This window comes from Primulina huaijiensis, chromosome 8 (assembly GCF_012295235.1).
Source record: "Primulina huaijiensis isolate GDHJ02 chromosome 8, ASM1229523v2, whole genome shotgun sequence".
Taxonomy (NCBI): Eukaryota; Viridiplantae; Streptophyta; class Magnoliopsida; order Lamiales; family Gesneriaceae; genus Primulina; species Primulina huaijiensis.
In genome coordinates this window covers 17672042-17699901 of record NC_133313.1, presented here as the reverse complement: position 1 = coordinate 17699901, position 27860 = coordinate 17672042, and the positions used below count along the sequence as shown (strand labels likewise).

At 35.0% G+C, this 27860-nt stretch overlaps 3 protein-coding genes across 6 annotated transcripts; 1 reads left to right on the top strand and 2 right to left on the bottom strand.

Annotated features, from left to right (window-relative positions):
* Positions 1-284: 284 nt before the first annotated feature.
* Positions 285-3126, bottom strand: LOC140982854 (putative glycerol-3-phosphate transporter 4). Its single transcript, XM_073449617.1, has 4 exons — positions 2841-3126; positions 1686-2726; positions 493-1032; positions 285-388 (listed from the first exon to the last, which is right to left on the bottom strand). The coding sequence occupies exons 2-4, from the start codon at positions 2704-2706 to the stop codon at positions 351-353; spliced, it is 1599 nt and encodes a 532-aa protein (XP_073305718.1). The 5' UTR covers positions 2707-2726; positions 2841-3126; the 3' UTR covers positions 285-350.
* Positions 3127-13100: 9974 nt separating this feature from the next.
* Positions 13101-15918, top strand: LOC140983554 (vesicle-associated protein 2-1-like). Its single transcript, XM_073450646.1, has 7 exons — positions 13101-13362; positions 13831-13901; positions 14000-14081; positions 14433-14548; positions 14861-14980; positions 15178-15252; positions 15574-15918. The coding sequence occupies exons 1-7, from the start codon at positions 13308-13310 to the stop codon at positions 15697-15699; spliced, it is 645 nt and encodes a 214-aa protein (XP_073306747.1). The 5' UTR covers positions 13101-13307; the 3' UTR covers positions 15700-15918.
* A 340-nt stretch (positions 15919-16258) lies between these two features.
* LOC140983324 (uncharacterized) lies at positions 16259-23155 on the bottom strand. 4 transcript variants are annotated; one of them, XM_073450321.1, is made up of 16 exons: positions 22572-23155; positions 22436-22500; positions 20893-21804; positions 20752-20818; positions 20600-20662; positions 19857-19920; positions 19652-19745; positions 19488-19571; positions 19314-19403; positions 19164-19191; positions 18746-18930; positions 18406-18670; positions 18241-18302; positions 17462-17571; positions 16842-16929; positions 16259-16769 (listed from the first exon to the last, which is right to left on the bottom strand). In XM_073450321.1, exons 1-16 carry the CDS (start codon positions 23017-23019, stop codon positions 16497-16499), a joined length of 2898 nt encoding a protein of 965 aa, XP_073306422.1. In that variant the 5' UTR covers positions 23020-23155; the 3' UTR covers positions 16259-16496. The 4 variants fall into 4 exon arrangements, 3 of the variants coding, with proteins under 3 accessions (XP_073306422.1, XP_073306423.1, XP_073306421.1); XM_073450322.1 differs by having other exon boundaries at positions 16260-16769; positions 18406-18930; positions 20893-21415; positions 21497-21804; XM_073450320.1 differs by having other exon boundaries at positions 16262-16769; positions 18406-18930.
* Between the last annotated feature and the right edge of the window lie 4705 nt (positions 23156-27860).

Here is a 27860-nt window from a genome sequence, read left to right as displayed (position 1 = left end):
GTAAATAATATGGTAATGAATTGCAAAATTATAAACACAAAATCTGATGATACATACATACGTCCAACAAATAAACAATAATAACAACGAAAACAATAAAAATAATGATACACAAAAACAAATCGTAAGACTATGCGTGTATATCCTCTGTCTGTTCGAAGAACAACTAGGACGAATAGAACAGTAACACAAGTGTAGGTATGTTTGGAAGGGATTCCTTAATGAACTGTTGCAGCATGTTTGCCCACCGTAAACCGTTGTAGTATTTCTTGTTTCGCGGGAAACTGCTTGAATATTTTATTCACTACGATTTAGATTTTGAAGCAAAGATTACCATATTAAGTCCTCCATCATTGGTCATTCAAAAGGGGCATATTGGATCCAGGCCCTGTAACAACAACACAAATTTGAAATAAACCAATGGGTTTTCTCAATAGGATTATCGTCGTACTCCAGCAAAATCCAAAGACTAAGAGTAGAAAAAATATCTACCTGTGAGATTTTTGCGTCTCCTCTCTGAATGTTCGGTTACTTTTTCTCTTAATTCGATCAAAACTAGATGAGATAAAAGCAGACCGGAAGCGAAAGCACCAATTATGAGCATCAAGAAAACTGCATCCCATCCGATGGATGAAAGAAATCCGGTCAAAAGAGGGCCTAGAGCAGCACCCAGAGAACCTGTACCATCAATGATAGCCGTAACTGTTGCAAGTGCTCGAGAATTGCCTTTTAAAGAACTATGAGTGCCGAGATCAGCAGAGACTGCGGTTGTGATGAGTGCATACGGCCCGTTCACAAACAGACCAGCTATCATCATGAGCAAAATGTTAACAGTCCTTGATGTGCTACCGTATCTATGGTATAGAAGCATTGCCGGAATCGCAGCATACATGAAGCTGGCAGCTGTGGTAGCTCGAGCTTTTAGCTTATCAGAAATATAACCAGCAAGAACCCCACCAAATATTCCTCCGACATCGAACAGAGTCGAAAGATTTCCAGCCGTCTTCACTGACATATAGTGTCCCTCGATGGCTGTGCAATCAACATGCCAAGAAATCGATTTACACGTTGACAAACAAACAACATGAGAAGTGATAACGAGCTCAGAAGCATTCGCAGATGCATTTCCAAAAAAAAAAAAGAAAATCAAACAGAGTGACGCTTTACTTCGTCAACAATAGTTATTGAATAGAATCCGTTAGGCCATTTTTCGTAACATGACTAAAGCTTATGCTACACAACTAGGCAACTAATGAGTGTTCGTACATCATCCCTTTGGCTTGAATCTTTGAACAATTTATTTCGCGTCCACACGGAATCCTATTTAACAACTAGTCAATCATACAAAAGTGGTTCAATTCTGACATCTCCAATTTTGGTCTTAGAGGATCTTCACTTGTAACTTCGCTGAAAACAGTAGTTAGCAAGACAACATATCCAACTATTTGTCAATTAACTAAAAAAAGATACAAAAAAGTTGTGTTTAGAATGATAGGTGAAAACCAAAACAGATAAAGTTCTATGTTTAGATTGATTTGTAAAGATAGCTTATAGCTCTGGAGAGAGCTTCTCCCTATATATATTGGACGCATATTGATTAAATACGACGGAAACTGCATAGAAATGCAAACATAGATCAAGGGCATAATAAGATACATTCATCAAGTGAAGAGCTTCGAAAATACCAGTCTGGCTAAGGTAGAATGGTAACCAATAAAGAAACGTGTATGCAACCATCTTAGCGAAAAAGAGAGACAGTGCAAATGGAATAACTCCTGGTATTGAACAAGCTTCAAGGAGTCCAACACTTCTTCTATTTCCAGAATTGGCCAGATTTCTGCCATCCACCTCATTGCCCTCAGCACACTTTTCCGATCTCTGAGCTTCTACATCTTCTGGTACCGCTACGAACTCGGAAGATGGACCATTCAGTCTAGGAAACCCAACCTCCTCAGGGTAAGCAGGCAAAAATAAGTATACAATTATCCCACTCGTGAATATAAATGCGCCTGGAAGGATAAAAGACCAACCCCATCCATATTGTAGAACACTGGCAGCAAGTAACGATCCAGCAATATTACCAACCGAAGTATGTGCATTCCAAATACCCATTATAAGTCCTCTCTTCCTTTTTCCAAACCAGTTACCTACAACAGCGACTACGGAAGGCCAACCAGTAGCCTGGAACAACCCCGCGACCATTTGCATCGCCAAATAGAACCAAAACACATGGACATCAAAGAAATAACCCATCCCAAACAACGCCACAAAAGTGCCACTCCCCACCATACCGGTGGTCAAGAATAACCGTAGGTCCAATGTGTCACCTAAATGCCCAGCCACGTACATTCCCACAGAATAACAAGAAAGAAATGCAACATCAATCACTCCCAACTTCCACCTCCCATCCTTTCCGTTGAAAGGAACCCAACCCTCGTTTCTCTTAATCGTATCCCCATCACTCATCACCAACAACTCCTCCTTGACAAATACATTGCCAACCGGCCAAGGTCGAAAGCTGAACGAGTTAGGGTTTGGCTCCGGATCAAGAACACTCTTGACTATGCTACTGGGTTTTCTTGAAGCATGAGAGGAAGCATAAGCTATGAAAGTAACGATCAAAACAACATACCTGTACGTGCTCAGCGTCCAACCACTACCCCTAATGCTCCTAATAAGACAAATCCCCGGTGGGTTTCCTCCCATTTTATCCCCTCAATCGTCAACTACACAAATAAACGCTTCGAATCACCAGCAATTTTCTAGTAAAAATACATTCTTGGGAGAAAAAGAAGAAGCCCATTAAACCAGCTTATATTCAAGGGAAAGCGAAGCGTTACCGTTATGTCGGATTCGATTCGTAACCGAACATAGACGAACCAAAAGCATCCATGAATCTTCTACTGATTATTTATTCTTGGCACGGTTTCAACATTGAGCTTGGGATCCAACATATATGCGTGTTTCATGAGAGAGATGGAGAAATGGAGATAGACATGTGGCAGCACTACAGGGTTGCTGAATTCTGTTGATTTGACATTTACGAGAGAATTACAATTTTCCACACATTAGTATTTGGGGATGGTGACTGCAGCTCACACGTCTCACCATTTATCGGAAGGACGTGTAGCACAGGCATTATAATGATGACGAGAACATCGATAGGTGTCCGGGAATACATTTATTTATATCACACATATACACAATAATTATATAGTTTTTATTTTAAAAATATAAATTATTTGTGAGATTATAGAATTATTTTTTTCAATTGTGGACAGATGGAATATCAAGAACACAAGCAACAATCAAAGAACTTTAAAAGAACAAACTAACAAGACACAAGCTATTCTTGAATACAATCTGAGAAGTCACTCGTTTTTCTCTTCAAGCTCTCTTGAATTCTCACTAATTTGTCTCAGTATCTCATATGTTTTCACTGAACCGATTGACCACTTATTTGAGCACTTCAGACAAAAAAAAAAGGTCTCTTCCTCCCCCTTTCATAGTTGCTGCCGTGGACTGCCATATCTTTCCACTTCCAACAAAAGGGTTTAAGGTCGTCTTCAATCCATTATGTTGACTTTGTATTATACTAGATTCAAGATAGTGTCATTTTTACTTCAAATACAAAATTCATCTTCAACTCTAAACTATAAACTAAAAGAAATATTCTCCATTATTTTCTTCACAACAACTAATTTATTCTAGATTCTATAAAATATTTTTAAACACAATATTTAAAATATCAATATAAAATGTAAAATAATTTATATAATGATATTCATTAGACATATTAATGAATTAAAAAAAATTAATTAAATATATTTTAAGAGTTACTTTATAAATTTTAATTATTTAATCATATTATTTTAAATACTTAAACTAATTACTTAATTGAATGTAATTAATTAAATATTAAAAAAATTATAACCATACATAAAAATAATCTTGTCCTTGGACATAAGGTGTCATCAAGAGGATTGGAAATGGACACGATCAAAATAGTGGCAATCAAAAAGCTCTCATCGCCAAAAACGTCAAGGGAATAAGGAGTTTCTTAAGGCTTGTCGGGTTCTATCGTAGATATATTAAAGATTTTTTTCTAAAATAACTAGACTCTTATGCAATTTGTTAGAAAATGAATCGCATTCATTTTCTATGATGATTGTTTGCACGCATTTAACGAGATCAATGAAGCACTTAACTATGCACCTATCATGATCGTGCCCGACTGGAATGAGTCATTTGAGTTGATGTATGATGCTAGTGATTTTACTGTTGAAGTAATTATAGAAAAAATAAGATAGAAGACGTTTAGAGCAATTTACTATGCAAGTCTCACTATGAATATATCAAATCAGAATTACACCACAATGGAAAAAGGAATGCTTGTAGTGGTGTTTGCGTTTGATAAATTCAGGACATATCTCATTGACACCAAGGTAACTATTTTTACTGACCATGCAAATGTTCATTACCTGTTTGCCAAAAAGGACGCGATGCCACGGTTGATAAGGTGGCTACAATGCTGCAAGAATTTGACTTTGAAGTCAAAGACAAGAAGGATATCAAATATCTGACAGCAGATCATTTATCATGTTTGGTTTTGAAATATAGAATTGAAGGAGGAGCCATCAATGAGACATTTTCAGATGAACAACTTTTTGTGGTAACTTCTAAACTTCCATGTTATACAGATATCGCTAATTATCTTTCTTGTGGTGTAATGCCCCCAGATTTGAATCACCATCAGAAGAAGAAGTTATTTCATGATATAAAATTTTATTTGTGGGATGAGAATTTCGTGTTTAAGAGATTTGCTGATCAAGTGACTAGAAGGTGTGTGGTGGAAGAAGAAGCACAAGCAATCCTCGAACAATGCCACTCTTCACCTTATGGTGGCCATTTTGAGCGTCAAGAATAGCAACAAAGGTATTATAGTCCGTTTTTTATTGGCCTAGTTTAGTTGAGGACAATTATACGTTAGCAAAGTCATGTGATAGATGCCAAAAGGTTGGAAATATTTAAAAGCGTCATGAGTTACCACTGACAAATATTTTGGAGGTTGAGATCTTTGATGTTTGGGGTATTGGTTTTATGTGACCTTTCTCATCTTCTTTTGGTCAATCTTATATTTTACTTGTTGTTGATTATGTTTTGAAATAGTTGAAGCAATTGTCATCAGTACTAATAACGTCCAAGTTGTTGCTAAGTTCATGCAAATGAATATCTTTGCTAGATTTGGGACGTCAAGAGCAATACTAAATGACGAAGTTACGCACTTTTGTAATAATACTTTTAACTCACTTTTGGCTAAGTACAATGCAAAAGATAAGGTGGCACTTGCGTACCATCCACAATCAAATGGAAAAGCTGAGATATCCAATTGAGAGATCAAGCAAATATTGAAGAAGACAATAAAGACAAACCTAAAAGATTGGGCAATCAAGATGGATGATGCGTTATGAGCTTATAGGATGACATTCAAAACACCTATTGAGATGTTTCCCTATAGGTTGGTTTTTGAGAAAACTTGTAACTTACCACTAGAGTTGGAGCAACGAGCTTTTTGTCAAGAAATTAAATTTTGATATTAAGGCTGCTGGTGAACAAATATTGTTACAACTAAGTGAGATAGAAGAGTTTCGTAACAATGCGTACAAAAACGCCAAGATTTATAAAGAGATAACAAAGAAGTGGCATGATAAGCAGATTTTAAGAAGATATTATGAGCTTGAACAACAAGTATTGTTACTTAATTCTTGCCTCATGTTGTTCCACGGTAAGTTGAAATCGAGTTGATCAGGGTCTTTTTTTGTAGAAACGGTACAACCATATGGAGCAATTGAGCTCAAATGCAATGATGGGTGAACGTTCAAATTTAATGGCCAGCGAGTGAAGCAATACTTTGGAAACGAATTGAGGAACACGAACATCGTCCCACTTGCTAAACCGAATTGAGGGGTGAAGAAAAGTTGGGCCGAGAACTATAAAATAAGTACTGTTGTGTGGGAGGCAACCCATTAGTTTTTCTCATTTTTCACGTTTTTAATTCATTTTTACATTTTCAATCCAATTTTGTCTGATCACATGTTTTCGAATCACTCATTCATACTAATCTTGATGTTTGTAGGAGTCAAAATTTAAAAAATTAAAATGAAAATGAAAATAAATTTGTTGAATAAAAAGCTTTGGGCAGAAGGCACTCGCGCCCCTGCGCGATATCAACGCGCAATCATGGTGGTCGGCTCACGGTGGTGTGTAGTGGTAAGATAACCAGGAGCGGATGGCCGAAGGATTGAGTGGAGGAAGTGACCGAATGAATTTTTGGTACACGGAGACGAACAGTAACGGAGGATGTGCGTTGCTCGTAGTGGTGAGCGGTCTGGTGATGGTGGTCAGAAAATCAAGAGCAAATGGTGACGAGATGGTGGTGGTGGTGCGCGCTAGACAGACTTGTCAAATTGCCCGCCCCGCTATCAAAATTGAGCGGGTTGGGTTGATAAATTAGCAGCCCATTTGGAGACGGGCCAAATGGGCTAAATCCATTTGGGTTGCGGGCCAAGACGGGGCGGGCCTAGACGGGGCGGGCTGGCTCGCTAAATTAGGGACCTAGGGTAGGGTAGAAATTAGAATCTGAATCACGTAATTTCTACGCCTCGCTCCATCACCTCTTGCGCTGCTCCAATCTCCATCACTCTCCTGCGGCTCCATCGTTCCATCACTCTCGTCTCTATTATGTAAGCTTCTTCTTTTTTTCGAATCTCTGTTGTTTATTTCTGAATCTCTGTGCTTTTTTTTTTTGAATCTCTGTGACTCTGTGGTTCTCCTTTCTCTGAAGTGTGTGCGTAGTTCTACAGTAGAATCTTCATCGACGTATAGTTTCTCCTTAGTATTCTAATGGGTTCTTGTTCGTTTGCTTCGAATTCCATTACAAATTATGCATTTTTAAAGCCTATGGACATTATGCTTAGCTATGATTATCATCATTCTCAATTTTCTCACTTATTTAAGGCTCCCCATCTTGCATCTTTCTCGAAATTAAAGTCACGTAGCGGCTCCAGCTTTGTGACTATTTCTATCGCCAGAACCAGAAAGATGCCAAGGGAAAGATTTGAAGGTGAAAAATTACTGTTTTTAGTTGGGTTGTGGTCTGTGAAGGGTAACGAAAAAGACCTTCTCTATCAAGTCCAAAACATCTTGATTGTCAATAAATTCTATATAGGTCCAATCAATTTCTTCTCTTCGATAATCCTCCTGCTCCATCTTAAAGACGTGCTGAAAAAAAAAATAAAGAACAAAAGAATAAAATTAAGCAAAGACAAAGCACATAATGACCACATTCACCAAAGAATCATGCATCACCTCATTAAAATGTTGGAGTTTCTCGTTTGCAAAATTAATTGTCCGATTGGTGTTTGGCTATGGACTATTTATATTTTCCTCTTATATCTGAAAATATTTTTTTTTATCTAAAAAGCATGAATGAAGATTGCTTGGAAAATGTTGTGATTGAAATGATTGAAGTTACTAATATTTTTCACTATTGTATTTGTAGATTATGGATTCTACCATTAACCAAAGTATTAACATAGATGAATATGAGGAAATTGGAAACAACAAGCATGGTCAGGAGGAAGCTACACCAAAAAAGCCTAAAGAATATTCTGATGTCTGGAATTATTTTACGAAAAAAGAGATTGGCCAAGATGGTATACAAAGAGCCGAATGTAAGGCATACAAGAAAGAGTATAAATGTGGGGGAAAACAATACGGGACTTCTACATTAAGGCGTCATCTTCAAAGTTGCAAAATGGTAAAATTTCATGATGTTGGACAATGATTATTGATCATAATGGGAACATGAGGTCAAAAAAAATAGATCAAAAAATTTCACGTGAGTTATTAGCTGCTGCTGTTATTAAGCATGATTTGCCATTTTATTTTATCGAATATGATGGTATTAGAGCTTGGGTTAAATATATAAATCCTGATGTGCTTTGTATTTCTAGAAATAATCTTGTTTCCGACATTTCAAGAATCTACATGAGAGAGAAAGAGAAACTTAGGCAAACTTTGGCCAACATAAAAAATAGAATTTGTTTAACTTCAGATGTATGGACTGCATGCACTAGTGAGGGATACATTTGCTTGAGTGCCCACTTTGTTGATGATGATTGGAAATTGAATAGTAAAATACTTAGCTTTGCTCATATGCCTCCTCCACACTCAGGAGTCGAATTGGCACCAAAATTGTTTGGATTTTTGAAAGAATGGCGGATTGAGAAAAAAGTTTTCTCTTTGACATTGGATAAAGCATCAAGTAATGATAATATGCAAGGCATTTTGAAAGAACGACTCTCGTTGCATGATAGCTTGTTGTGTGATGGTGAATTTTTTCATGTTCGTTGTTCTGCTCATACATTGAATCTCATTGTCCAAGAAGGTCTCAAATTAGCTAGTGTAGCTTTGAATAAAATTAGAGAATCTGTCAAGTATGTGAAAGGCTCAGAGGGTAGAATGAGAAAATTTGAAGAATGTGTGAGAGCAGTTGGTAACATTGACAGTGGTATTGGCTTGAGATTGGATGTGCCTACTCGTTGTAATTCAACATATTTGATGTTGGATAGTGCCATCAAAGATAAAAAGGCATTTTCTTCTCTTCAATTGAATGATAATAATTATAAATATTGTCCTTCAATTGAAGAGTGGAAAAGAGGAGAAAAAATATGTGAATTTCTTGAGCCATTTTATGATACTACTAATTTGATCTCGGGTTCTTCTTATCCTACATCGAATTTGTACTTCATGCAAGTTTGGAAGATTGAGGTTTTGTTAAATGAGAACTTGTCAAATGAAGATTCGGTGGTAAGTGATATGTGTAAAATGATGAAAGAGGAGTTTGATAAGTATTGGAATCAATATAGCGTGTTGCTTGCATTTGGGGCTATTCTTGATCCACGAATAAAGCTTTCTATGTTAGAGTTTTTTTATTCGAAGCTTGATGATGATCCTATCAAATGCCAAGAGAAGATGTTGATTGTAAAGACAAAGTTGTATAAGCTTTTTGAGCAATATTCTAACACCAATCAGACAAATTCTTCACAACCAAGATCATCTTCTCTTACAATTTCACATACTCAAAGTGGAGGAGAAATTAAAAATAAAGGCAAAAGAATCTATGATGTAAGTATTAAAATGATTTATTTCTTTTCTGTTTCTTGTATTCACTCTTTGGTTTGTTTTTATATATATTGTTTTACCATAAGTTTATTGATGTAGGAAATCATGGCATATGAGAGTCAAACCATTAGAAGTGCAGGAAAATCTGAATTAGATCTTTATTTGGAGGAGCCAAAGCTTGAATTTGTATATTATCAAAATTTAGATGTTTTGGAGCATTGGAAGAATCATAAGCATCGATACCCTTCACTCTCATTGATGGCATGCGATATTTTGTCTATCCACATAACTACGGTTGCATCAGAGTCAACTTTTTCCATTGGTGCTCACGTGCTCACCAAGTACAGAAGTCGCATCCTTCCTGAAAAAGTGCAAGCTCTTATTTGCACGCGTAACTAGTTGCGTGGTTATGTTTATGGTAATTTCACTATTATATATATATATATATATATATATAACTTTTCTTAATTGATATATTGGCTTACTTCGTGCCTTTTAGATGCAGACGATGATGAATGTGCAAATTTCAAAACAACTACATCCCAAGAAGGATCCAATGTTGAAATTTTTGATGAAGAAACAGTGGAGGGAGCTATTGTAGAGGATGAAGATTGAATGGAGTTTAATGCAAGGTGAAGATGCTGGGTCTCTGGAGGCTGCTGGGTGAGCTCTTGAGTCGTGTCCTTTTATCTTTCAGTTATTTTCTTTTCCTGCAAATGTGCGTTACTGAAGTTCTTTATGAAAATTATGTATTTTATGATCAGTAACATGACTGGAATTGTATTGATTGTTCATAAATTTGCTTTGGTCTTTCGAACCATGTGCATCAGTTACTGATATGAACTCTGTTTGACACAGTTTTGCGATGAGGTGACCTTGTGAAAACGAGTTGATTATTTTGATTGAAAGATAACAAGTGTTGAAAGTTAAAGGAGAAGTTAAAGATGGTGGGTTAATGAAGTATGTTGTCTTAGTAGATCCAAATGGACATTCGTTGGACAGATTCCCTTGTAATATTAGATGATATTTGGTTTAATTGTGGTTCAATGTTTAATGTAATTCAACTTGGTTCTGAATGGATTGTTTATCTTTGGTCACGAAGAAAAGGATTTGTAATTTTTTGTTAGAAAATCAGAACAAAACAAAATATAAATTTGTATATAAATCAGGAGTTTGGAAACTAATGATTTGAAGCTGATAGAATCATAGTTTTTAAAACTTTACGAGGTGCTGGCAGGCTCAAGGCGCTGCGAGGATCAGTCCCTTGCGACTAAGATCAAGCAAAGGCTCAATCCTTGTACAGCACGCGTCTTGGCTGTGAAGCATATTTTGACGAAGTATATTTTTCTTGTATGTTTATTATAATAATGTTTAACATTTTTTTCTTAAAAAAAAGCGGGTCGGCTCGCGTAACCTGCGGCCCAAGGTGGGTTGGGCTGGGTTGGTCATTTAGAGGCCCACCAAAATGGCGGGCTAGCCCGCCCCGCCTAATGGCAGGTTACGACGTGTAGCGGGCTGGCCCGTCCCGCCAGCCCGTTTTGACAAGTCTAGCGCTAGTGGTGGCAGCAAGATGTGAGAATTCTTGAGGTAGGATTAGGATTCTAAGTTGAAAGCTGGATTTATGATTTTAAGGTGTCGCGCGTGGGTGCACATCAAAATTGTGCATCCATGCGATTTTGACATGCACCCGTGCACGACAGCTTATTGTGCATTTACCAACAACTTTACAGGCTTTGTTATCATCTAAAAGAAACTTGCCCCATCCAGTGATTGATAGGTTACAAATTGGTCCTTACGAGAACATATGTGATATGAGCATCCTAAATCAAAGATTCACTCATCGCATGAGTCATGTTTAGAAACTGTAAGAACATTTGCATTGTCATTTACTACTGCAGCATTTCCAGAATCATAAGTTTTTCCTTTCCAATGCCTTTGCATTCTGGACAATCCCTTCTAAGATATCATTCTTTGTTACATTTGTAGTACTTGAATGTTTTAGGTCTGAATTTAGATTTAAACTTAGGTTTGCTCCTTCCATGATCTTGATTTATTGTTTCCATTCTCCCTTTTGCAGAAAAAATTTCTGTCGACCCATCATTTTATTTTCCCATATTTTTTTCTCCAACGCCTTTAAATTTAAAACAGCTTTAATCTCTTCCATAGTAATATTTTCACGTTCGTTTATCATAGTATCAATGAAGTTTTCATAGGAGTTCGGCAAGGAGCATATCAAATAATGGCTTGCTCCGTTAAATTTTTCCACCTCGCACTTTGTACTTGTCATAGTTCCACCAACACCTTAGACAAGTTCAAGACCAACTCTTCTTTGGGCAATATTGTCGAAAATATCTTTTTTGATGTGGAATATTAGTCAGAGCTACAACCACAGAGAATACTTTTAAATTCGAGAGAAAATTACATTCAAAAGCTCTTATAACAGTTTATTGAACTTGGTGTGATGCATCTTGTAGAAAATTATATATGCAAGCAAATAATGAAGAAAATGAGACAAAAGAAATTTACATGGTTCGGCAATTTGTCTATGTCTATTGGAAAGAGAGCAATATTCTTTATGCTATGGAGAAAATATTACAAGAAACTCTTCACTATTTTCCTATCTCAATTCTATACAAAAAAACTCTCAATTTCTCTCAAGAAGTTCTCTCAATTGTTTCTTATGTTTTTCACTTTGGGATGCTTTTCAAGACGGTGGATGAAGCCTATTTATAGACAATTTTGGGGTAAAACATATATATGATTCAAAATCTTCCACATCTTTTAACTAACAAGCACCATATTTATTTTGTCAACCATCATATTATTAAGTTTTCCCAACCATCGATCAATATATTAATATATGTCAATTAGTCAACATAAAGATAACAAAATACACACCCACTTGACATTTATATGGTAATGTTGATACGATGTTGACGTATGAAGTATCACATTAGCGCTATCGATAAAAAATATTAGAATTATTAAAAATTAAAAGGCATAATATTAAAATTTAAAAGACCAATATTACGATTTTAGTGTAGCAACATTTACCATTGAGTTATACCAAATATCTTAAATCAAAGCTCATGAATGAGCCACGTGTGAATCAATTAAATTTTTTATTAATCTTTCAAATTATTCCGATAATCACACTTTAATTTATCATTTATAACTGTAGAGTAGAATTATTTTACGATTAACTACGATTTATGAGCTTAAGAATACGACTTATTCTCATATTATTTATTAATTTCTGTTAATAAAGTCCACATAGTACACATACAACATGACAAATACGAGAAAGCTAAGGGTGTTGGTTTTGATGAGACTTTAGATGTTCAATGTCTAACAGATGTTCAATGTCATGTTAGCCTAACGACTCAAGTCTCCTCAAAATTAGAAAAATCTTGAGTTCAAAACCTAAATTCCTCTCCAATGTCAAAAAATTGATGAAACTTTAGATTTGTGTGGAGTCGTGGATTATAAAATACAATCATTTGAGCTCCAAAATATAGGAGAGGTGGGTACCCAATCCTATACCTAATATATATATAATCTACCAATGATACTCATCAATTGAATATATAATTTTGATATGCTTCATCGTATCCAATAAGTGAACACAAAGATGTGTTGATGGACAACATAAATATATATTCACATGTATATATATATATATATGTGGTGTGTCTGTNTTTTTTTTTTTTTTTTTGTGTGTACTTAATTTTTTATCATTACAACTTTCCCATCACACAAACAAAAACACCTGTCCATTTATTGCAAAGATGGATAATAATTATCCAATCATAAAAGTTATTTTAATATATCTCTCTTCTGTCCTGGCCCCTCCATACGCTAATTAAAAAGCTAAAAATAGCAGAAAAGAAATTGCATTCCACTCGGCAATTTTTGAGGAGGGCGTAATTCATTTTCCGCCACCCAAAATTGATTTATTTATTTATTTATGTTCCATGCATTATATTCTACTTGATCCTTATTTCTCGTCTTCTTTGATCATTAGCTCTTACGTACAGGCTCTCTTTGTTTTCTTTATTTTTTTTTTATTCCATCTGATCTTTGTTTGAATCACTCACGCTTCATTTTGTTATTCTGCTACGATGACTGTTGCCAAGCAATTGGTCTCTGTGCAACCGGAGGATCTCAGATTTCAATGTACTGTTTGTTCTCCTTCTTCGATAATTTTTTAAAAATTACTATTATTCTTATTTTTTTTTATGGAATTATTATTATTATTATAAGGAAAGTTGTTGTTATTATGGATTATATTATTAAGTTAACTAATTCCACTAAAAAGTCTGGAGCATGAGGGACTATTATTTTTTATTCATGCTAGCTAATTAAGGATCCCAGGCATTGTGTTTCTACATGTATGTTGCATGAGAATCAGGGCATGAACTATGTCGAGCTAGCTAGTTTCATGATCCATTCGGTTCGAGTTTGATTGTTATGGTGTTAGATTTATTACACGATTCTTCGAAAATTCTTGAACTGTCTTGTGATCTTTTTGTTATTATCATCATTTTATAGATTTAGACAGATACATGTGAGTTGATTAGAGCAATTTTCGTTATCGGTTTTGTTTGATTCATTTTTTAAAAAAATAAAAATTCTTTTTATCAGTTGAATTGGAGCAACAAAGTTATTGTGATCTTAAAGTTACAAACAACACAGAGCACCATGTTGCATTCAAGGTAATATTATGATTGAAATTTTGTACCATATCTCAAATTTCCGTATGTAAAGTTTACTTTATCCTAAACCCATAATATTTATTTATATATTGGTTCAGGTGAAAACAACCTCTCCAAAGAAATATTACGTGAGACCAAACACAGGTGTAATTCATCCATGGGATTCTTGTGTCATAAGAGGTGATTCTTATTACTTTTTACACTTAATTAGCGATTAATTTATGATAAAATTTGTAAAAGATTTCAAGTTTGTGTATTAGATTTTTTGTAGCGTTGCGTCGATTATATGTACTTTTTCCCCAAAGCAAAGAAGAATACGAAATAATTGCTTAGGAGAGAGCCATCATGTATTATAAGAGACAAATACGAAAATTCTATTTGCTAGCAATTTTGATGATAATCAAAATTAATACATTAATTAATGACAACATGAATTTAAAATTTGTGGCATAAAAATAGTTTCAAAGCTATGTGATTATTGTTATTTGTATATGTAAATATCATGTAATGTTGATGTATTGTATTGTTCAGTTACTCTTCAAGCTCAGAAGGAGTATCCTCCAGAAATGCAATGCAAAGATAAATTTCTCCTACAAAGCACTGTCCTGCCTCCAAATACAGAAGTGGATGATCTTCCACCAGATACTGTAAGTACTTAATTCCAGATTCCTACACCAAAGGAACTGATCATTATGCTCGAATGAAAATATAAAATTAATTGTTGAGATTTAATAATTGTCTCTGCTATGAGATTGATCGAAACGTGGTGTTTGAGCTGCTACACATCAGTTTAAAATATTAGAGTTCACTGTAAACATCAACTATAGATATTGGCAGTATTTTTTTTCCTAGCTATTAATTTGTCTCGCTCGACTGAAGTTGTTCGTCTCGTCTCGTCCCGTCCATGCATGTGTGGGTAAATGAGCTAGTTTTTCTAATGGGAATTTTGAATGCAACAGTTCAACAAAGAGGGTGCAAAAACATTAGAGGAATGCAAGCTTAGAGTTGTGTACATGCCTCCTCACATGGCTTCTGAGAAATTAGATGATGGAATTAAAGAAACGTTCAGTTCCAATCCAGTAAGTTCAAATATAAGTATTTATCTTCTTCTGCTTTTTTCCTTTGTACCACATTTAAGATAGATAGTTGATGATTACATATTTATTTTCATACAGGATCGTAATATTTATCACAATTCCCAAGTAGAACTTACTTTTTGATAGGTCCAATGTTACGTAGATTAATTTGTGAGTGATCGTGCATGGTCTACGTGCAGGATCAGGTCTTACAACGGCTTCAGGATGAGAGGGATAAAGCTGTTAGGCAAACTCAACTGCTCCAACAAGACCTGGTTTGTACTGTACTCCTATGTTTCTTGCACTTGTAATTGACTTGTCATTGGATTAAAAAGAAAATTTTAGTGCATATATATATTCGAATACCTTATACGTTTATTTTCTTCTCGGGATTTAAAGGAGAAACCCCACTTTCGTTTCAAGAACAGATAATTTTAGGGGGAAGTTTTTTACAAGACCTTATTGTGTGTGTGTGTGTGTTTTTTTTTTTTTTTTTTTTAAATAATGAGGAGAAATCTATTTTTTTTTAAAAAAAATAAAACACAAAGTGATCATAATTTCTTCTTAAAAATTCGCTTCATCTTCTCACCTTGCAGGAAATTCTTAAGACACAAAGAAATCGGAGAAGTGATGGAGGGTTTTCTGTCAAATTTTCGCTGCTTGTGGGACTCATAGGAATCACAGCAGGATTCCTTTTAAAATTATTGCTGTCCACGGATTAAAGCAAAATCACACCTTAATTATTCTGGATTATGTGGTTTATAGTCACCCTGTGAAAAAAGATCCATGGGTCTGGTTTATTTTTCGGTCCTCTTCTGTATAAATTAATTTTTTCGTGAGCATAATCATTCACATATACTTTTCATATTAGCAAATTATGTACCCAGTTTTTCCAAAATGTGATAAACCACATATAATGAACATGATTCTCACCTGGACGATCTCAGAAGCATATTAGCCTTCAGCAAATTCTGCACCCAATATTTTTTTTCAAGAATTAATTGCAACAAGTATGAGTGAAGTTATCAAAACAAATTATTGATGAACTTACCAGGCTCGTATTTACATAAAGTCTGACTTTCAAAAATAAATTTCATGAAAATTTGTTAATATACGTGCCATTAACATGATACAGGTGGCAATACTGTACATGCTAGATCTATACAATGTCGCAGTAACACCCTTCGGTTAAAACTTAAAAGTATAGAAGTATACGCATGAATCAGTGACGGGAAAATAAATTATTCTTTTTATGAAGCATTAAACCAAAAACAAGGAATCTAGAACGAAACAGAATCTCACATTTGAAAAGATTATAAATAATAAAATAAAGAAAAAAAAATCAACTTTTATTGCGGAGGAAGTGGAGAAATCGCTGAAAGGCCAACTAAACAGTTAATTGTAAATATTGGAAATACAGAGCTGATACAAGGAATGAACAGATTTGGAATAACAATTTCTAGATTAATAAAACAGAATATGGTCAGTAGATTTACAACAAAAACTTCACAAAAATGTTTCATGTGCCTGACATTGTTGTTAGATGAGAACTGAGAGTTAGGCCTTGTCTACGCAGCCTATGCTTTCTAACAGCCTCATGGCACGGCGCGAAAAACTCGTGCTTGATCGCTTCCTCTGCACTGATCCTCAACCGAGGATTAACTGTTAAACATTTATCCACCAAATCTAAAAGCGATTTGGGTATTTTTTCGAGGAATTGTGGTCTGCGTGTATTTTGTACACACCAATCTTGAAGCTTTACGGGCGACAGATATTTTATGTCATGTAAATCCTGTTTTCAGCAAGGCAGTCTCAGAGGACAAGGGAGATACAAAAAAGAAAGAACAGTAATTAGGGACGATACCGTAGAGAATGATGACTCCTGATTGTGTAGCTTGGCTACTTCCCAGAGAGCTTCACTGCCCCTTAATTGTGCTATCTCTTTTATATTCCTGTCCATCAGTAAGCACAGTACACCGAAAAGCATGAAAATCTATGTTCAAGTGTAGGGGAACAAAACGAGTTGAATTGAAACCATTTTAAATATGTTTTCATACACAAGATAAAGCTTGAGTTCTATTGTGCCCACTCAAGTTTGACTTCGAGCACAAAGAATGAATTTCAAGTTCGAAGAAACAACTGTTTTGAGCCTCAGTTTGGCTTGAGTTATAGCTCTGGTTTGAGTTGAATACATTACGTTTGAGCTTGACTTTGAACATTATCAAGCAAAAACGTGAGATATGGTTCGAGTTTAAATTAAAAGCATGATACAATATTCTAAATATATTAAAGTTCACAGTGCCTGCAAGTTACGTAACAAAATAATTGAAACTCGAAACTAAATGAATATATTCTTGAATATATTAAAATTAGATTCAAACTTGAAATTTTTAAATTTGAATCAGATTTTGTTCAAACCAATTCGAAAAGATTCGCAAGCCTATGTTGTTTACACCACTATTCGAGGTTTTTAACTGCTCTTACTGGTCAGGGTCACCAACGAAAGGTGCTCGTCCAATCATCAGGTAGAGTAAGGTTACTCCAGCAGACCAAATATCTACTTTAGGACCTTGATGCAGAGATCTAAGCAGCACCTGCACAATGCACCTCTTCAATAAACAAATGGTATTGTCATGGTTTGTTTTTTTCTGACTGAATATTGTTCTTACAATTACTGGTACTAATTTATTAACCCTTTCTAAAGTCAAGACGTGGATACCTTTATAGCATTTGATTGCTGGTTTGAAAAGGAAAAAACAAAATCACTCTGTTGATGTTCAGTGAACACTAATAATGCCCAAGTTTATGCCACCAAATATTCTATCATTTTTGTCTGAAATAGAAAAGAAAGCGATTGTCACATACAAGTAAATCCCAGAAACCATAATTTTCTTCATTCCCCAGATCAGTTTTGAAATTACGACACAACTTCCTGACTAGATAAAGCAGGTTTTACAACCTTTGCAACCTATTCTTATGATATTATTGATCTTTCTCAGTTTTATGTTTTCTAATGTGGGGTTGAGATGAACCCAACATTTTGTATATCAAACAAAAGTGAAGGTGTAAGAATTTGACCTCTAGGAAGTTACAAGGCTATGTAACCAAAATGTAAGTCATAGAAAGACAGCATAAAAGGTTTTTTAATTTAGTTATTGGGCTGGTGACCCAAACTTATCAACTAACAATCAGAGTTTTTATCGGTTACATGAATATTTAAGCCTTGTTGATCAAATGCCAGTAAAAAGGCGCAGGCTTCTTACCTCTGGAGCTCGAAAACCTTTAGTTCCCACGCATGGACCTTCTCGTTTGTGCTTTCTCTCACCTACAGACAATACAACATAGAAACATAAGATCCATCACCACAAGCCACTTGCCCAACTCACGAGGGTTCAAACAAAAATTAATAAAAGAACTGTGCAAAAAACCTTTATTTTTCAGTAATCCAGCTCCACCAATCACCATTTCAGAGGCATGCAGAGGCATTGGAGTCGGATAAAAGAATCTGCTATCTAAATTTGTTGGAGCAGCAGCAACTCTTTTGCGCTTAGATGTGGGAGCGGGAGCATTTACTGATTCATTATTTCCACCCTGCAAGGCTTCGTGCACAAGATTTATCAACTCTTTCCTACCTTGGTTTGGAATGGGTTCTCTCAACCTTTCTGCTGATTGGGTTTTTGTGCTCGTCGGATCCTTTGCGGAGGTAATCCCAGAGCCATCTGCACCCTGGCTTTTGATGTTTTTCCTACCGCAAGTGTCTGTGAGAACTTTTGCTTGGCCAATATTCTTTTTCAGATTGATGGGTGGTAGCATTGGCTTAATGCCTTTTCCTGCATTCTGGTTGATGGCTTCAGGAAATTTGTTGGGGAAATTCCTATTTTTTGCGGGTAGGGACTTTGTTTGGGAAAAAGAAATATGATCAATCTTTACACCATGCCCCACCTTTGAATTAGCTGCGAAAATGTCAAAATATTTTGAGAACACTTTCAATTTATCAAATACTACGTAAAATTGCTCTTGGAGCAAACCTTAAAATACTGGACCATTATGAGTGCTATAAAGATTTAAGTCAACAATTGTAGAAGTTCATTTTGGGTTATTTGGGTATAAGATATCCGTCTTTGAAATACAAAATAAAGATGTACGGCAAGATAATGTGAGTCCATAGCATAGAACAAGTACTAACCAGCGAACCCATATTTCTTGTGCAAATCCTGATAGGAATGAGGATCAAGAACGAATATAGACTATCAGATGATGTGCATCAAATACAAAAGGAAGCTTCACACAGTGGAAAGGTTAAAAGTAGTGCAACTCACAAGTTAGCTTCACTTACCAAGGCAAGATTGAAATCAATAAGGTAACCTTTATTGACCTTGCGGGAGAAAAGAAAGTTTCCAGGTTTAACATCTCGGTGAACAATGCCCTAAAAGCGTGAGAAAAATTTCAGAACTCGTTCTTGGAAGAGAGTTTTGTAGCATAATTTATGGATCCAGTCAGACATTCTTACTTGAACATGTAAACCAGCCAGGGCTCTGAACATGCAATAACCGTACCATTGCAGCTGAAAGACATCTATTTCTTTCTTCAACAGCTGCGGATAGAATAAAGAAACGGGAAGCGAGGTTGATGAAGAAAATACACAAGTAAGAAAATGAATGAAATGATGATAACCTCAGGTCTGTCATGCTCAACATGCTCCAACACAAGGCAATCTGAATTCCCATTCTTCAATGAACATTCATATTTTATCACAAAGTTTTTTCCCCTATTATTAAGCAAAACAAAAAAAAATCGAACATCAAACCTTGTTTTCAAAAAAGCTCCATATGAATTGGTGCAACGAGAAACATATGATGTCTTTTACAGGTGTTCTTACCCTAATCTCTCCAGCATTTTTAACTCGTTGTACACATGATTTCTGTTAGCATTAACATGAGGACCTGCAAAAAAGTAAATTAAGACACTTGAAGGGTATCATCTTTGTTTTATTATCTACATTGATATGTTTAACTTCAGAAATATAAAGCATTTAAAAGAACTCGGTAGAGCAAGACAATTTTTGTGATTTAACAAATGTGTAGTACAAATATGATGCAGATGTCAGCACTATAACCATAGGGCAATATCTTCAGTAGAAAATTGATAAGAAAAAGCTCGTTTCCAGCACATAGTTTACAGATTCTAATGGACTACCAACAATGCATTCTAGCCTCTACTAGTGTAACCTCCAATCGAGGATGTCATTCAGCTAATTTCGCGCTTGTTAATTAACATACTACCAGTGAAGAACTCATGCAAAAACAGTATTACTGAGTGATATTCAAAAAGCCGTCAATAGTTTCAAGTCTCAACAAAAATTTCAGTAGGCAGAGCATGGCACAGTGCACCACTTTTACCGGTTTGGTGAGACTAATAGTTTGGGGTCTTCACAAGAATAAAATCTTGAATGATCTCCAATACAATGTTTCCACTTCCTTAACTAGGACTCATACAAGAAATTAGGTTCATTATCGTGCATGCTAGCATTGTTACTAATAATTAAGCTTTTTATGGAAATGGAGAGGAAAATACGACAAGAACAAACTGTAATTACAACTATTAACAGTGCTAGTGTCCCACATTTGATGGCAAAAGCAACCCCATCAGATTTTCTTATTCCCTTGTAAACTGTGCCATAACCTCCTGCATAATGACATCAACATAAAGGTAAACCATTGAATAAATAAATTCCGGAGAAATATGTGAATCTTTAATAGTTAAAGGTGCAACACCTGACCCCTCTTCTTCTTTTATAATAAAGGATTTGAATTTGGGAAATGGTTTGTTCTCAGTGCCATTCTGCAGAATAAATATGTATCATTTTAAGCTATACTGGTTCGACAAATGTTTATGGATATATGTACAGTAGAAACCTGAGGTGCCAGCTTACTGATGGAGTTGAAAGACCTTCCCCTGTTCTCTGTGACTGTTTCAATTCTCAAATTAATATTCATGTTTTGGTCAACGGTGCTTTTCATTTTTTTCTTGGCTGGGATTGGCTTCTTCTCGGTTTTCATGTTCTGTGGCTCTGTATGATGATCAATGTGCTTGCGATTCTCCATTGTCTGGCTGGTAGTTTTTTCTCTAGAACTTGTTTCGTTCTTTTTCTCAGATTTCAGCATGTCTTCCTCACACTTCAGAGCTACTGTACTTGATTTGTCCAGAAGAAGTGCCACGTAATTGATTTCTGCCACATTTTTGCATCCAGGTTCATATTTATGGAGTTGCAGGATTTCGTTATGGACTCTGCATCTACCAGAATCTATTAATAATAGTTCCTTCCCTTTCTCATTGAAACCTGTGGAAGCACAAGCTTCAACAACAGCCTCTCTTTTTGCTCGTGAATCTGTCATCTGCTGAGCTACTTCCGACTGAGATGAAGAACAAACATAGGAACTACAAAGAGAATTTACGGAATCAATTTTACAAAGTTGGCTCACATTTGGAATGCCCAAAATTCGTTGTGTATGTGAGAACCTTGGAGGAGTCATGGATTTCATTATCTGTTCTATCACTGAGTGTTTGAGTGGAAGTGGGATTCTACCACAAAACTCATAGTCAGGATGTGTGAATCCAAAACCATTCCAGTTGAAAAAATTATCACCCATGCCCTTATTTCCATGTCCATTATTTTCAGTTTCATGTCCTAGTTGTCCGGAAATGGAATTTGACACGGGTGTTGTGGGTATAATTTTTGTATGTTCCTGGCACTCCAATGTAAAGATTGACGAGATATTGGACCGTCTCATTGTGTTTCTGGTCAATTCTCCATTAAGTAAATACTCCTGAAGCATTGAGCAGTTAAAGGTGATTGAAAAGTCAGTACGAAGCTTATGCTAACGAGTAGAGTAATATATATGAGAATAATTATTAAATATCCCACGAAATTGACAAAATACTATATCAGGAAACCAGAGAAAGAGACACATAGTCAAATAAGTTCAGATTTCCTTTTGTTATGAAACATATTGCTGATGCCTTGAAGCTTCGATGATCGTTTTTATCATGGATCTTTATATTATATAAGAATCCATATTGACCACTAAGGCTGTAAATTAATCATTAATGGATATGCCAAGAGAACTCACACAATCAGTTGGATAATAAAAAATATAAGAGTAGCTGATGGAATAGAAGGGTAATTCTTGTATTTACTGCAAGTTTGCGTCATGGAAAATGTATTAGCGAGTTAAACATATTCATTGTGTTGGAAATGAATTAGTAAGGATTGATGTTATTATATTGGTTTTTTTAAATTTATTGGAATTTTTTTAACACAAATTTTGCATAAAGACGTAGCCATCAAGATTTATTTATCCCTTTACCTAATGACAACACAAATTGCTCCAACATGGCTCATCTTGATCAACGAACGATAGATAAACAAAAAAATAAAATGGGAGGCACTGAAATTACTTGAGTATGAACATTCTGAAAACTGCCGGGCATCACATACTCACTTCGATCTGAATCCGCCTCCTCTGCAGGAAATTTAAAAAGTTCAAAGCCAAAGAACGAGTGAGATTAAAAGCATTCATAAAAATAATTTTACCGCTAAAATCCTTGAATATTCTCCTTTTCATCACTGAGAAACTCTCAACCTCCGGTCTCATTCTCTTCCTTTTCCTACAATAAGTCTCCACTAATTCATTTGAACCAACTACTTTCAGCGACTGGGGGATGAACTCGGGTGAATCCAGACATACAGAAATCATATCTGAATTAGTAAAAAACTGAGTGATAGCAACGAATCCAGCTTTAGAAAATGTCACGAGTCGTTCAGCAGTTAAACGAAGAGGAGAATTAGGAATCGAGCAGAGAAACTGTATGTAATGATGTGTAACATGAAGGAACAAGCATTTGGAAGCCAGTTCTTCCAGCCGCACTGGGCGGCGACAGCCGAGCACAAGTCCGAATACAAGCCACGCGGCGGTGGTGTGGGTTGTGGCGGGGAGTTGAGTGGTGCTGAATCGTACAGAATTCGGCGGAACGGTCTCCATGATGATCGGCAAGCATTCGACAAAAATACGCAAACGAAAACATTCACAGACGTCGATTCTAGGGTTCTTGTCCGAAGAGAGAGGGCGGGAAAATGAAACTATCGGGAATGAAATTTGGCACGCGCTGTTTTCCCGCCAATATCCAAAAGATATTTATTTAGTAAAAACAAAATTATGGAACAGAATAATCTAGTTTGGTTTACGTTATGCATTTTTTTTAATTGATTTTTACCTTCAATTTTGACAAAGTCTTCTCTGGGCTCATGATTTTCATATAGCATTGGAGACTTCTTAAGAATCACATATCATTTCCATATTCATTCATTTCCTGTTTCTTCACTATGTTCAATACAAACAAACACTGGCTCATCATCGACAATGGCACTTCGTGCAAAAATAAGTTTGGTCTCGTCGATGGGTCTCTTCCAATTCCAAAAGAAAAAGATGGTATTTCCAACCGAGTGCGATGTAATGGTTTGGTTAGAGTTGGATTCATAACTCTGTTTCGCGTGAGATCCATCCAAGTATTTTATATGCTGAACATATTTGGACGGATCTAAAGGATCTTTTTTCTCAATCAAATGCTCCTTCAAAATCTGATCTCAAACAAGAAGATATATATGTTTACTATATTTCACACAACTCACATCTTTGTGAGACGAACTTGGTTTCATTATTTTTATTACTTCATGCATATGTGGTAATGCTATAAGTATTATTGATCAATAAGATCAAGATCAAGATCATGCCATGGAGTTTCAATGGATCCATGATTTTTTTCGTCTGTTCGTAATCAAATTCTCTTGATGGAGCCATTTCCTTCAATTCAGCGTATCTATAATTTGGTATGTCAAGAATAAAAACAAGAAGAGATTAATATTTGATCTACTCCTATTATTGATTCAGCCGCGCTTCATGCGTATAAGCCAATGTCTCGCTCTTCAGCAGATTGCCAACACATTTTCTGTGAGCATTGCAACAAGGATGGTCATACTCTTGCTACTTGTTATCAGACTCATGGTTTTCTTGATAAGCAAGTGAAGAAATCAGAGCCAACTTCCGCCATTGCAATCAAACATGTAAAGAAAACAAAGCCACCTTCCACTGCTTTTGCAGTCATTTAAGATCTGAACCATACAATAAACTTATTGCACTCCATGCCAAAGAAGAATCTGGTGAATCCTCGGTCTATTTGTTAGGTACAATTCTCACTTGTTTACCTTACCTTATTGTTGGATTATTGATCTGGTGCTTCTGATCATAAAATGTATATCTCTTTCTTTTTTCTTCTTCATTAAGATAAATAAAAATGTAACGGTTTAATCACCAGGCACAATTAATTGTTCATCATCACTTACTCTCAGAATGTTTTCCACATTTCATCATTTAAATTCAATTTTTTTATCCATTTCACTGTTAACAAAGTCAACTAATTGTGATTCAATTTCTCATCTTCTGATGTATATTTTAGGACCGAGCAATGAAGAATAAGATTGGTCAGGATAGTGCTCGAAATGGTCTTCTTTATTTACATGCATATTTAGTTTTTAATCATGTTTTTTCTTTCAAGCACTGTAATAAATTTGACATATGAAATTCTGGTCTATGTAGCCATCTAGGTCTCATTTTAATTTCATTGTAAATAATTCTACAAATATATTGCAATTAAAGAATTTAAATGTGACGTTTTCTCACATACTAAACAATCACTTCTTTTTTTCTCGTAGTACATCTTGTTCTTCTCATTGATTTGAATTTATTCATGTTGACATTTGGGTTTCTTTTCTCTATACTTTATAAAAATAGATTTAATATTTTTCTAACTATCATTGATGATTATTCAAATGCACTCAAATTTATTTATTAAAACATAAATTTAAAACGTTCGACATGTTAATTTTTTTTTTTTACTGATATATGTTATTAATCCAAAACGAAAATCTATCACATCAATTCTTGCAATTGGGGAATCTTCCTTCCTCAACTTCAAACCATTAGTTCAGATAATGGTTTTGAATTTCTTTCTAAACAAATGTAAACTTGGTTTCATGACAATGGAATTATTCATCAATGTCTTATTAAAAAACTTCCAACTCTGATCCTTCAATATAAGCCACCTTATCAAGTTTTACTTGGAACTGTTTCGTCATGTTCATCTCTTCATGTCTTTTGGTGTTTATGTTTTGCTAAAAATATGAATATTCGACACAAATTTGATGAGAACATCTTTATCGGTTATCCATATGGTCAAATTAGGTATCACATATATGATTTCAAAACTCTCAAATATATTTTTCGCGATTTAATATTCCATTAATCATTTTTTCATCCATCATAAAAATTCAATTACAATTTCCCCGATTGATGATGATGGGACTTCTAATTATAATATACAGTCAATTAATTACCTTACTGATATTTCTTCTAGTGCTTCAATCCCTCATAATATAGTTGATTACTCCGATGATTTTTCAATGCATATTCCCACATCTTATCATCTTGATAGCTCATCCAATTATCCTTCAAAGGCTCTTACTCCTATCATTAATAATAATATTTAGCGAATCTGACATCCGCCCTCTCATCTCAAATATTATATTTGTTTACATTTCCCTCTCAATTGATTTCCAGCTAATTTTTCTTTGTCTCATATGAATCATTATCATCTTTCATTTCTAAATCATATCATTGAAAATCAAGAACCAAAATTTTATTTTCAAGCCATGAAATATGTCGAATGGTGTGACGTAATGGCAAAGAAATTCAAGCTCTTGAATCAAATAATACTTAGTCTTTATGTTCACTTCCAAAAGATAAATCACCCAGCGGTTGTAAATGGGTTTACGGTATTTAATGTCGGGCGAACGGTTCTGTCAAAAGATATAAAGCTCATTTAGTTGTCAAAGGTTATAATCAAGTAAAAGGTATCGATTACCATGATATTTTCGCACATGTGGCCGAACTAGTAATTGTTCGTCTTTTTCTTTCCACGTTGTCATAAAAAATTGGTCTTTACACCAACTTGATGTCAATAATACATTTATTCAAGGTGATATAAATGAAGAGGTATCTATGAAACTTCCTCCCGGATTCTCTCATAAGGGCGAGATTAGTCTGTGCGAACTAAACAAATCCATCTATGGTCTGAAATAGACTTCGCGTCAATGGTTTTCTAAATTTTCAAGAACACTTATTAATCGAGGTTTCATCTATCTATTTCATATTGTAGCTTTTTTTACCTATATATGTTATCAGACCTTTATTTTTATTCTCCTTTATGTAGATGATATTATTATAAATGGAAATAATGATGATGTCATTTTTTATATTAAACAATTTCTTGTTCGATTTTTTTTCACAAAGGACCTTGGTAGTCTTAAATATTTTTTAGGTATTGAAGTATCTCTTTCTAAACAAGGATTTTTCTATGTCAAAATAATCTTGATATCTTATATGATTCAGGTATGACCGGATCTCTTCCATCTGATTTTCCTATGGAACAACATCTTTGTTTGCGACAAAACGATTGCACTCTTCTTCCCAATCTAGCAATTTATCATCGACTCACGTGATGCCTTTTATACCTCACTGTAACATGTTCCAATATTCAATATGTTGTAATTACGCTTATTCAATTCATGCAATGCCTTTATTATAGTCATCTCGATGAAAACCAGGTTCTTTGTTATCTTAAAGTAATTGTTGGTAAAGTTTTGTTTGTTACTACATCTAATACTTTAGTCAGATATGTTGATTTTGATTGGGTTAGTTGTCCACCTACTCATCGTTCCACCACTATTTCTTTCACCATTTTAAGTCTAGTCCTTTTTATTGGAAAACCAAGAAACAACCAACAATTTCTCGTTCTTCTGCAGAACCAGAGTATCGTTCTCTAGCTGCACTCACTTCTGAGTTGCAATGGTTAAGATGTCTTCTTTCAGATATTGGTTTCAATCATCCACAACCAATTCCAGTTCATTGTGATAGCCAAGTTGCTAACCCCCTCTTTCACAAACGCACCAAAAGTATTGAGATTGATTTCCATTTTGTGAGAGAAAAAAGTCGAGCTGGTCTAATTGCTCCTGCATATCTACATTCTAGATATCAATTCGCGGACCTTTTTACCTAGTCACTTGGAGGTTATATGAATCACAATTATTTCACAAGTTGGGTTTTCATGACATTTACTCCCAACTCCTACTTGAGGAGGGTATTGGACGATATCTAGTATGATTATATTTGTTGTTTGTCGTTATTTCATATTTGAAATTCAGTTTCTATCTTATTAACTAGATTAGATTTCTTTGTTTTATCAAATTATTTGTTCTTATTTTATGTGTTCTTTGATTTTTGTAATTTACCTATACATTTTATTTTGTAATTTACAAATAAATTGTATGACACATGATGAAATGAAGCATATTCTTTGGACTAATCATTTTACAAAGATGTCAAAAAATGCATCCAAGATCGCATCACACATGAATCGATTTTTTCAAGTATCCATACATCATAACCTACACAAAATGTAAGGCTAAATTTCATATTCCCTCCACAGTTTGAAAGCAATTCAAGTATGGAGAAGCACGTGTAAGTTTTCCCAAGACTATCCACCCCATTTGTTGATTTATGTAGGTCAATGTTGCATATGTATGTTGGTAATCTTCTGTCCAATTATTGGTTTACATCAAAGAAGATTAAGATATTAGGGGAATTTTTGAACTTAGAGGTGCTGCATGTTGTAGAAATTTGTATAAACGAGTAAGTAATATAAAATAAGTCAAAAGAATTTACGTGATTCGATAATTTTTCTAAGTCCATGAGAAAAAGAGCATCAAGAA